Raw genomic sequence first — 11,553 nt, 5'->3', positions numbered from 1 at the left:
GGTGATAAAGGCGACTGCAGAGCTTCCTGAATTATGTTTCCAGCTCTGGGCCAGGGATTACCAGGGATCAGCCCGGTTAGAAGGGTGTCGCAGATGAGAGGAGGAGGACGTGGAATTGTGATGCATTCATCTTGGGAAACGTTCACCTGGAGGGGATGCGATGCGGGGGACGTAGAATCATGGGACTGGGTGACCACACCTTTCCAAGTGGGTAACATGTACCTGGGCCTTGCAGAGGGAAGCAGCATCTTCTACAGTAGCTGGAGGTTTAGTAGATCATTGTTAAATTAGCTGATTTTCATCATGTGATTTAATCACATGATCTTTCAGGGATGGGGCTCTTTCCACAGCTCTGCCTTGTTCCGTGGCCGACGATATTTCAAAGATCAGAGACACGATGCTCATCTTCATTGGCAGCTAATGTGTATGGAACCTAGAGACATTTTTTAAAAACACAGCATTTAAGGTGGAAGGCAAACTTTGATTCCTTTACAAAACAAGAATTTTGGGTAAAGAAAGCATTGGGAAGACATGAAGAGTAATGGTGACAGTTCCCGTAGACTCCGGCAGGCGCTGTGGTGTGTACTTTACCTGTGCGGTCTTATCTTGCCTCGTGAGACCCCTGGAGGCAGGTGTTATTCAGCTCACTTTACAGACAAAGAGAATGGAGCCCTGAGGACTTGGAGATGCCCAGCAGGAGCAGGTCATCGAGGGCAGGGCTGGACTGAGTCCCAGAGCAGCCCAGGACCGATAGCCCTTACTCTGCCCTAGTCTGCCTCGTGAATGGGATACTTCCAAGCTTCTTTTTTGCTTGTTTTCTCCAGCCTATTCGAGGTTTTCAAAAGCAAATGTAAATGAATCTTTACAAAAACTAATTTGTAAAGACCAAAGGGAAGTACACAGCTCAACGCTGCCCTTTCTGGGAATCAAATGAGCAGTGTTTTTCAGGTCCTCGGGGCACTGTCCTCTCCTACCCCACCTGATCTTCCCAGCCAACACCAGGGTCTCCAGAGCAGTCATGGTCAGTTGAGGGGAAGCGTTCTGCAGAGGACAGGCTGCAGGATCGCGGGGAGCAGACACGGAGACACGTGGATTGAACAGACTTTCCAGTTAATGCTGCCAGGGCCCTGGATTAGGTGACAAGGCTGATGCATTGACTGATGGCGCGTGTGGGACCTGGGCAGGTAATTTTTTGTTGTTGTTGTTGTCTTTCCAGGGCTGCAACCTTGGCATATGGAGGTTCCCAGGCTCGGGGTCGAATCGGAGCTATAGCTGCCGGCCTACACCACAGTCATAGAAGCGCAGGATCCAAGCCGCATCTGCCACCTACACCACAGCTCACAGCAACGCTGGATCCCCGGCCCACCGAGCAAGGCCAGGAATTGAACCCTCATCCTCATGGATACTAGTTGGATTTATTTCTGCTGTGCCACAATGGGGACCTCTCTCCAGGCATCAGCTTCCTCATATTTAAGACTAGAACAACAATAGTGAAACTAAAATAGATTACCCATGGCATCTCAAAAAACCTGGCTCATGGGAGTTCCCGTTGTGGCTCAGAGAGTTAAGAACCTGACATAGTGTCCGGGAGGATGCAGGTTCCATCCCTGGCCTCGCTCAGTGGGTTAAGGATCCGGTAACGCCACAAGCTGCAGCATAGATAGAATATGCGGCTCGGATCTGGTGTTGCTGTGCCTGCGGTGTAGGCCGGCCGCTGCAGCTCTGTATCTGCCTCTCTGAACACACCAATTAGCCCCTCCATCCACAGACCCTGCCCTGTCCCACCAGCAGCTCTAAGGTTGGGGTTGGACATGAGAAGCCCCTTACCTTTCATTGTCTACCCTTTTTGTTCAATGTACAGATTATGCCACAGAAGGCAGAACAGCACTGAAATCCTTCATGGCAATCTTCCTGCAATGTGCAGAAATGAGTACAGTTTTCAGGAACCGATTTGCAGGGTGGAGGTTCCAGGATATACCCTGGAACACAGAACAGGAAAGAGAAGGGCTTGAACAAACAGGCTGGAGTGACATTCAGAAGCCCAAGGAACTGCCAGAGGACGGATGGCCCTCATGTGGTCACAAAGATGTGGAGTAGGGCTTTGCCTTTCATTGCTGCCTTCCTCTGACTTCTCAGCGGGGAAAACCAGCGCTTGGATATTTGATGAAAAAGAGAGTTTGAGAGTTCCCTGGGGACTAGTTTGAGAGTTCCCTGGCATTGTCACTGTTGTGGCTCGGGTTCAATCCCTGGCCCAGGAACTTCTGTCTGCTGTGGACACGCCCCCACCCTCAGAAGACAGAGTTTGGCAGAATCCTGCACCCACTGGTTATTCATCATCTTTTTGCAGATGAGATGCCAGGTCCCCAGAGACCCTAGCTGGGTCCAGTTCAAGGGAGTGAATGGTGTGTGTGGTGAGCTAGGGAGGGATGTGTGGCCCATTTGCTCTGGGTCTCCAGCAAGTCATACAGTCTCTTGCTAACAATGTAGTTTATCCTAGAGTTTGATTTACCACGTGCTATTTGCGTTCAGGAAGAATGAGCAAAAGGGCTGATTTTTGGAAAGGATGAAACCACACAGCACAGTAAAGTTATTGGGATTGGAATGCTAGACCCCAAACCGCAAATGAGTTTGGCGGGGGTGGGGGTGGCTTCTTTCATGGGGAGAAGGATGGGTATTTCAGAATGGGATGCAAAGATCAGCTGTTCCTTCTTCTTAGGTCTCTAGGAGGCCTTAGGAGGCCAGAGCACCAGATCCCCCACTTTGCACTGATAGAGAAGCATCAGATTTCTTGTTGACATCCCATTACCCTCATCCACCAGGTAGTCAGGTCAAAGCTGAGAGTGCATCTGAGGGGATCCCGCCCCAAGACTCCAGCTCACAATTTTCTCTCCATTCTTTCTTTCTTTTCTTTTCTTTCTTTCTTTTTCTTTCTTTCTTTCTTTCTTTCTTTCTTTCTTTCTTTCTTTCTTTCTTTCTTTCTTTCTTTCTTTTTTTTTTTTTGTCTTTTTAGAGCCACACTCTCAGCATATGGAGGTTCCCAGGCTAGGGGTTGAATTGGAGCTGTAGCTGCTGGCCTACAACACAGTCATAGCAACATGGGATCTGAGACTCGCCTGTGACCTACACCACAGCTCATGGCAACAATGGATCCTTAACCCACTGATGGAGGCCAGAGATGGAACTCCCGTTCTCATGGCTACTAGTCGGGTTCATTACCACTGAGCCATGATGGGAACACCTCCTCTCTGTTCTCGAATTCTAAGGCAACTAAGGATGAACCCCACTAACCCCTTTATCCAGGCTCAGCCAGATCCTAATTTTCGTACCTTCTGACTCACCTTTTCTTTGGGGCAAATGTCATAGGAGGCGCATTCTATAAGCCCTTGTTGATTTATTGCCCCACAGATATTTGCGATTATAAGGGACTCGCAGGATATTGTGCTGATCTGAAAGGAATATGTGATGAATGAAGTTGGGGCTATAATTATAACAGCAAATGGCACTGGAGCTGGTGGGTGAGAAGCCAAGGCCTGAGCTCCTGGCAGAGACCAGCACTCAGCACTCACCTTGGGCATCCTAGACATCCCACAGCTCATTGGACCAGGGCAAGAAATTGGAACTGATCACCACTTTGGCGAGCTTGGGGCTCCATGGAACAGTGTGGGGAAGGAGCCCACTGGCCAGGATCTTAGAGAAGTTGGCCGTCTCGATTTTGCCTCTTCTTCTGGGTATCTGGTTCCAATCTCATGATGGTTCTGGCCAGTCTTCTATATCTCTTGTGTCTCTCCTCAAATTTTAGTCCTTGCTTCTCAATTAACTCTACCCTGGATATTCCCACTCTCTTGCAGCTAGCCTTCCTCAGTCTTACAGACCTGTACCCCATCTTTGAGAACCCCTAAACCAGCCCTTGCCTCCCTAGACACATGAGCTACTACACATAGTCCTCTTCTGAGCCGCCAGTATTCTTTTTTTGTCTTTTTAGGGCCACACCCGAGGCATATGGAGGTTCCCAGGCTAGGGGTCTAATCGGAGCTGTAGCTGCCAGCCTATGCCAGAGCCACAGCAACATGGGATCCGAGCCGCGTCTGCAACCTACACCACAGCTCATGGCAATGCCGGATCGTTAACCCACTGAGCAAGGGCGGGGATCGAACCCGCAACCTCATGGTTCCTAGTCGGATTCGTTAACCACTGCGCCACGACGGGAACTCCTGCATTTTTAACATGTGAAATGAAATGCAAGACTTTGTTTCCTTTCCTCCTACATCCTCCAAGGCAGAGATTACGTAGGTTCCAGCTTAAGTTCTCCCAATTTAATTTCCCTCTCTTTTCATGCTTGAAAAATTGGCCTAAGCATCCATGAAGGAACAAGGGGCAGCAAGAACAAGCTGGATAATGAAGCCGATAACATTTACCAAGTTTGACATCGAGTGAGCATTTACCGTGGTCCAGTAAGGCACTCTCTGTCTGTGTGATTCAACTCCGTTTCTCCTCCCGACCATCCCACTCTCATTATAATCATCATGAAGATAAAATCCAAGGTCCGGACACGTTGCCCAAGATCACCCAGTAAGCAGAAGATCAGGGCTTCGAACCTAGATCTTATGGACAATGAAACTTGGACTCTTGAATGTGACACTGTATTTTTTTCATGAGACGTGCCCAGACCTCAGATTCTCTCATGTCTCTGGATGCTTCTTCCCTCCCCTGGGCCCAATCCAGCACCTACTGGTAAAATGTTGCTTGGGACTCCCAGACACCAGCTGAGGTGCTAATCGAGTCAACAGCAGAAGCTGGAGAAGCAGCGCAGGTTTCATGCTGCCGGTGAGACGGGCGGGTAAGTCCTGGCCGGAGCTGTGACCAACACAGCTTGGAGGAGAAGGCACAGTGAAGGCGAGCTGGGACTGGCCTGTCACTGTGCGCTCCAGCCAGGAGAGTTTGGTGGAAATCCGATCACCTCCCAACCACGCCCACTCCAAGGCCAGGTTCTTTTCAAATCCATACCCCGCCATCCCCCTAATCTTGACCTTGTTATGTCTCTCATCTACCTAGATCTTGTTAATATCCTTTCACAATCCCCCCCCCTTTTTTTCTTTTTATGGCTGCACTCATGGTATATGGAAGTTCCCAGGCTAGGGGCTGCATTGGAGCTGCAGCTGCTGGCCTGCACCACAGCCACAGCAACTCGGGATCCGAGCTGCATCTGTGACCTATGCTGCAGCTCGCAGCAACTTCGGGTCCTTAACCCACTAAGTGAGGCCAGGGGTCGAACCCACATCCTCATAGAGACAAAGTCAGGTCCATTGTCTGAGCCACAACAAGACTCCTCCTTTCACAAAATTTTCATAATTTTTTTCATGAGAATTTCTGGCATGTCTCTGTTATAGTTATTCCTAGAGGTGTGAATTTTAGTATAAAATTGTAAATAGTATGGTACTTTCTACATTTGTTTTTGTTTGTTGCTAGTGTAGATGAATGACTTTTGTATGCTGATTGGTAGCTGGTACCTTGCTAAACTCTCCCGTGTGTATCATAATTTCTTGGTGTCTTCAGTGCTCTATGTGGTTAACATCATCTGCAAATAATGACGGCTGTATTTTCCCTTTTTGAAATTTGTGCCATTGTTAATGCTTGGTTGAGCAGACCAGGACCTCCGCATGGGATTGCGTAGGCATGGTGATAATGTTCTTGTCTTATTCCTGATTTTATTTTATTTTATTAATATTATTTTTGTCTTTTTGCCATTTCTTGGGTCGCTCCCGCGGCATTTGGAGGTTCCCAGGCTAGGGGTCTAATCAGAGCTGTCGCCGCCGGCCTACGCCAGAGCCATAGCAACGCGGGATCCAAGCCGAGTCTGCAACCTACACCACAGCTCACGGCAACTCTGGATCCTTAACCCACTGAGCAAGGCCAGGGATTGAACCCTCAACCTCATGGTTCCTAGTTGGATCCGTTAACCACTGAGCCACGACGGGAACTCCCTGATTTTAAATGGAAGCTTCTTAAGTTTCCGCTTTTAGATAGTGTCTTTTTTTTTAATTGAAGTTGATTTACAATGTTGTGTTAATTTCTGGTGTATATAAACTATGTGTGTGTGTGTGTATATATATTCTTTTTCACATTGTTTTCCATTATGGTTTATTATAGGATATTAAAATATTTTCCTGTGCTGTACAGCAGGACCTTGTTGCTTATCTATTTTATCTATAGTAGTTTGTATCTGCCAATCCCAATCCCTCCCCGACCTTTCCCCTTTGGTAACAGTAAGTTTGTTTTCCATGGCTGTGAGTCTGTTTCTGTTTTGTAGATAGATTCATTTGTGCTGTATATATATATATATATTTCTTTTTAGTGCTCTATCCGTGGCACATGGACGTTCCCAGGTTAGAGGCTGAATTGGAGCTGCAGCTGCTGGCCTACACCACAGCCACAGCAAAGTCAGTTTCAAGCCACATCTGCACACTATACCAGAGTTCGTGGCAATGCCGGATCCTTAACCCATAGAGCGGGGCCAGAGGGAACCCGTATCTTCATGGATACTTGTCAGGTTCGTTACCACTGAGCCACAGCAAGAACTCCCATTTGTGCCATATTTTAAATTCCACATATAAGTGATATCATATGATGTTTGTCTTTCTTTGTCTGACTTAACTTTCTTAGTATGATAATCTCCAGGTCCTTCCATGTTGCTGCAAATGGTATTATTTCATTCTTTTTAAAGACTCAATAGTATTCCATTTTATATATATGTACCACACCTTTTTTTAATTACTCAATGAATTTATTACATTTATAGTTGTACAATGATCATCACAATCCAATTTTATAGGATTTCCATCCCACATCCCAGTGTATCCCCCCACTCCACAAACTGTCTCCTTTGGAAACCATGTTTTTCAAAGTCTGTGAGTCAGTATCTGTTCTGCAAAGAAGTTCAGTCTGTCCTTTTTTCAGGTTCCACATGTCAGTGAAGGCATTTGATGTTGGTGTCTCATTGTCTGGCTGACTTCACTTAGCATGATAATTTCTAGGTCCATCCATGTTGCTAAAAATGCCAGTATTTCGTTCCTTTTAATGGCTGAGTAATATTCCATTGTGTGTATGTACCACATCTTCTTGATCCACTCCTCTTGTTGATGGACATTTAGGTTGTTTCCAATGTCTTGGCTGTTGCAAATAGAACCACTTCTTCTTTAATCATTCATCTGTCATGGATATTTAGGTTGTGTGATAGTGTCTGTTTTAACGTTTCTCACATATTTTATCAGGTATAGAAAATTCTCTTTCATTCCAGAAAATGAAAAGAAAAATTTTATTGTTACATGAGATTTTAGTTATATTTTATACATGTTGAATTGATAGCATTATTTTTCTCCTTTAATCTGTTCCTGTATTGAATTACATTTCAGATTTTCTAACATTGAACCATTCTTGTGTTTCTCCAGTAATCTAATTTGATCATTGCATATTATTATTTTTATACTGCTTGGTTCAGTGTGCTATTTTTACAAGATTTTACATATATATTCACAAGGGAACTGACCTGTGACCTTTCTCATACCATCCTTGCTTGGTGCTATAGCAAGTTTACACTGATCTAGAATATACTGAGTAGAAGGCCTTCTTTGTCAATTCTTTGGACAATTTAAAACATTAAAGAATTTTTTTTCATTTTTAAAATTATTATTATTTGTGTGTGTGCGCACACACACTTTTTGGGGCCCAGTGTGCGGCATACGGAAGTTCCCAGGCCAGGGGTCAAATTGGAGCTGCAGCTGCTGGCCTACACCACAGCCACAGCAATGCTGGATCCACACCACATCTTTGACCTACACCACAACTCATGACAACGCTGGATCCTTAACCCACTGAGCAAGGCCAGGGATCGAACCTGCAACCTCATTGTTCCTAATTGGATTTGTTTCCACTGTGCCATGATGATGGGAACTCCGAGAAATAAACTTCTAGTCTGTGAAGCCCATGAGTTTGCCTACTAGTTCTAAGGTAATCAAACGGGGAAGCAAGAGTTGGAAACTTACATACACTATAAGATGGAAAAAATATTGGGGGGTGTCATATCGGCATTCAAGGGTGGTGGAACGGAGTGGAAAGTAGCCAAAGACCACTGTTGGCAAATGAGTTTATTTCCCAAGGATTTACTGCTGCCCAGCCCTCGATGAGAATAGACTGGTGTCCCAGGGGGAAGTTAAGGTTTTAGTTGTCTTTCAGTGATTACCTATAAGAGAAAAAGTTAGATGCTTAGAGGCTAGGGCCCTCTGAGATGTGAGAATTCCTTCCCAAGCCCAATATTACTCATTCTCATCAGACAACAGGAATACTTCCTGTCGTAACAGGACTTGTCCACTTCTGACTAGACGGGTACTGGTTCATTGAACAGAGAAAGGCAGAGATGTGGAGCCTGGATGAGCTCAAAGGGCTCATGGAACAGTCTGATTATGGAAGCAATGGCTAGAAATCTGGACTGAAAAAATGGGAATAGAGCGCACTGCTGCAAAATACACTGAAGACAACATAGGCGTTATTATATAATGAAAGAAGCAAGGTGCCCCCAAGCTGGTATCTTGGTCTATTTGCCAGATAATTACCTTCCAGAGTTAGGGGACACTGTCTTTTGCTCTTTCTGTGCCTAGGATTTGGGGTACCCCACTCCTCTGTGTAGGGACAACAGTATCTGAGAAGATGAGAATCAGTGGAGACATACACCCAAGCACACATCTCCAAACTCACAGTGTTCTTCCAGCAGATGTTTCCACAGTAGGTCCAGCAGCATGTGTGATTGATGTCGACACATCTAAAGGTTCTCGAACACCTCTTGTCACATTCATGGACATTTGGCAGTCCCCAGCACTCCTGAAGTAACGATTTCTCCCTGAAATCGAGACAAGATGGTAAGAAGCTGACAGGGGCCACATGGACAAGTGGAGGAAAAGAAGCCCTTCAGAAGTTTGGCAGCCCCTCCTAGAAACCCAGCCCCAAGTCCCCACCAAGGTATCTAATCTGCTTGCTAAGAAAAATCCCCTTTGTGGGAGTTCCCATTGTGGCTCAGCTGCAATGAACCTGACTAGTGTCCATGAAGACACGGGTTTGATCCCTGGCCTTGCTCAGTGGGTGAAGGATCCAGTGTTGCTGTGGCTGTGGTATAGGCTGCCGGCCGCAGCTCTGATTCGACCCCTGGCCTGGGAACTTCCATATGCCATGGATGCAGCCCTAAAAAAAAAAAAATCCCCTTCCTAAGCCTCCTTGCTGCATTTTCACTGACCCCATTGCATCTTCACTGACCTCTTTGCCTTTTCTACTCTCCAGTCCCTATGTGTGGCAGGCTTCTGGGTCCTCTTTGAGCATCCCAGAGATAGGACTCCTTATATCCCCAGCATTCATGTGCCTTCCTATAAAATTTACATTTTCACAGTGGGAGAGATCAGAGGCAGAGAAATCCTCCAGCCTCATTACCACATGGATTTCAGAGCTTGGGAGGCTAGACCAGAGAGAGGAAGGAATAGATTTTCTCTCTTTTTCTTCCCTTCCTTACAGACCCTGCCTTTATTTATTTATTTATTGTTATTTTTTGCTTTTTAGGCCCTCATTGTTCCTAGTTGGATTCGTTTTCGCTGTGCCACGATGGGACTTCCCCTGACCCTGCCTTTAAAATTTCAGCCAAAAAAAAAAAAAAAAAAAGAAAGAAAGAAAGAAAAGAAATGAAAAAAAAAAAGTTCCCATTGTGGCTCAGCGGGTTAAGAATCTGACTAGTATCCATCATGAAGATGTGGGTTCGATCCCTGGCCTCGCTCAGTGCATTAAGGATCTGGTATTATTGTGAGCTGTGGTGTAGGCTGGCAGCTGCAGCTCCGATTAGATCCCTAGCCAGGGAACTTCCATATGCCACAGGTATGCCCTAAAAAAGCAAAAACAAACAAACAAACAAAAAACCCAAAACAAAAAAAGATAAACAAGCATAAAAACCACCTCAGCCTCTCTCCAAATTCTTACCTCTCTCACCTAATTTTCTTAGCCTCTTCCATTGATTTCATTCTGTCATCATATGACCCCCAACGTGGCCCCAGGAAGGACCATCTCATGTCTCTTTTCTATCTTTTCACATTCTGAAAGAATCCTACCACTAAATTAAGGATATATATTAAGAAATGCCTTAGATACCCATCCAAGTGCATACAGGTTGACACAGAGCTCCTGGAAGAATGGGAAAATATGGCAGCTCTGGACTGGTGCCCCCACCCCACAAAGATAGCTCGATGTGGGATGAAATGCATCTAAAAGCAAGATACTCGTGGCTACTTTCAAGGTAGGAAGGAGACGCATTGAAGGACTTCAGCCTGGGAATGTCTTGGATCTCTAGGTATAGAAAGGAATCTGATTCTTCAGTAGGTGATCCAGGGAAGGTGGGTCCTGGGTCAGGTGTGCCAGGTAGGAGACCTCGTCATTTTTCCAGAAACAAGCACAGCCCCATCATTCCTTTTGGCTCCAATCAGCCTCATCACCTGTTGCTATGTTTTTCCTTTATTGCTCCCCGCGCAGACAGTAGCACCACACAGAGCAATGTCATGAGTAGAGGTGTCCAGAGCTTCATGACGTTGACCATAAACTTCTGAACAGGTGTTGCCAGGATTTTTTTCCTTCCCAATTGCTGCTAGAGATCAAAATCATAAATAAAGAGAGTTACAAAACAAGAGGAAATTCTTATGGAATTTCTTTATACTTTATTTTTCTTTATATTTTGTCTTTGTCCTTGCCCTCCCCTACCCAACAACAGGCACACGCCAAAACTGGACATTGACTTTGCTCAAAGGTATCTCTCCATCTCAGGCTTCATGTTTTCCCTTTGCAGGAAAACTATTTTTTTTAAATGTATTACCTTCCCTTGATGAAAAAATAATTGAGGAGTTCCTGCTGTGGCACGACAGGATCGGCGGCAGCTCTGCAGTGCTGAGGATGCAGGTTTGATCCCCAGCTTAGCACGGTGGATTAAAGGATCCGGCATTGCCGAAGCGGTGGTGTAGGTTGAAACTGCAGCTCGGATCTGGGAACTCCTTATGCCGTGGTGAACCCAAAAGAGAAAACAAATTTTAATTCTTTTAAGTTAAAATAATAATAAAAAAAATTGGAGTTCCCATTGTGGCTCAGTGGAAACGAATCTGACTAGTATCCATGAGGATATAGGTACGATCCCTGGCCTCACTCAGTGGGTTGGCGATCTGGCATTGCCATGAGCTGTGGTGTAGGTCGCAGGTGTGGCTCAGATCCTGTGTTTCTGTGGCTGTGGCGTAAGCCAGTAGCTGTAGCTCTGATTCGACCCCTAGCCTGGGGACTTCCATATGCCTCAGAGGTGGTCCTAAAAAGCAAAAAAAGTAAAAAATTTTTAAAAATTTAAAAATTCAAATTCAGTTTATAAAATTGTTTTCACTATTCTTTTTTGGGGGGTAACATTGGTTTACAGCATTTTATAAGTTTCACATGTACAACCTTATATTTTTACTTCCATATTCACAACAGTGTGCTCGCCACCAAAACTTTAGT

General features: G+C 45.5%; 2 protein-coding genes across 2 annotated transcripts; both read right to left on the bottom strand.

Annotated features, from left to right (window-relative positions):
* Positions 1-1,830: 1,830 nt before the first annotated feature.
* WFDC13 (WAP four-disulfide core domain 13) lies at positions 1,831-4,817 on the bottom strand. The gene is made up of 2 exons (XM_005672984.3): positions 4,730-4,817; positions 1,831-1,979 (listed from the first exon to the last, which is right to left on the bottom strand). The coding sequence occupies exons 1-2, from the start codon at positions 4,815-4,817 to the stop codon at positions 1,831-1,833; spliced, it is 237 nt and encodes a 78-aa protein (XP_005673041.3).
* A 1,942-nt stretch (positions 4,818-6,759) lies between these two features.
* Positions 6,760-11,057, bottom strand: WFDC11 (WAP four-disulfide core domain 11). Its single transcript, XM_085004038.1, has 4 exons — positions 10,892-11,057; positions 10,518-10,666; positions 8,749-8,890; positions 6,760-8,236 (listed from the first exon to the last, which is right to left on the bottom strand). The coding sequence occupies exons 1-4, from the start codon at positions 11,015-11,017 to the stop codon at positions 8,207-8,209; spliced, it is 447 nt and encodes a 148-aa protein (XP_084860164.1). The 5' UTR covers positions 11,018-11,057; the 3' UTR covers positions 6,760-8,206.
* Positions 11,058-11,553: the final 496 nt, after the last annotated feature.

Source organism: Sus scrofa, chromosome 17, assembly GCF_054392235.1.
Source record: "Sus scrofa isolate SSC_HxYL_T2T_F1_AM1 chromosome 17, Sscrofa_HxYL_maternal_Yorkshire_Landrace_v2.0, whole genome shotgun sequence".
Lineage (NCBI taxonomy): Eukaryota > Metazoa > Chordata > Mammalia > Artiodactyla > Suidae > Sus > Sus scrofa.
This window is presented reverse-complemented; position numbering and strand designations above follow the sequence as displayed.

What these genes read in the sequence shown, in the direction of transcription:
- WFDC13 (XM_005672984.3), bottom strand. Translation starts at nt 4,817, where the DNA reads ATGAAACCTGCGCTGCTTCTCCAGCTTCTGCTGTTGACTCGATTAGCA. An exon ending in TCCCAAGCAACATTTTACCA is followed by an intron (nt 1,980 to 4,729) that starts GTAGGTGCTGGA and finishes TCTGTGTTCCAG; the next exon opens with GGTATATCCTGGAACCTCCA.
- WFDC11 (XM_085004038.1), bottom strand. Translation starts at nt 11,017, where the DNA reads ATGCCGGATCCTTTAATCCACCGTGCTAAGCTGGGGATCAAACCTGCA. An exon ending in TATTTTTTCATCAAGGGAAG is followed by an intron (nt 10,667 to 10,891) that starts GTAATACATTTA and finishes TTTGATCTCTAG; the next exon opens with CAGCAATTGGGAAGGAAAAA. An exon ending in AAGGAAAAACATAGCAACAG is followed by an intron (nt 8,891 to 10,517) that starts GTGATGAGGCTG and finishes TCTCGATTTCAG; the next exon opens with GGAGAAATCGTTACTTCAGG.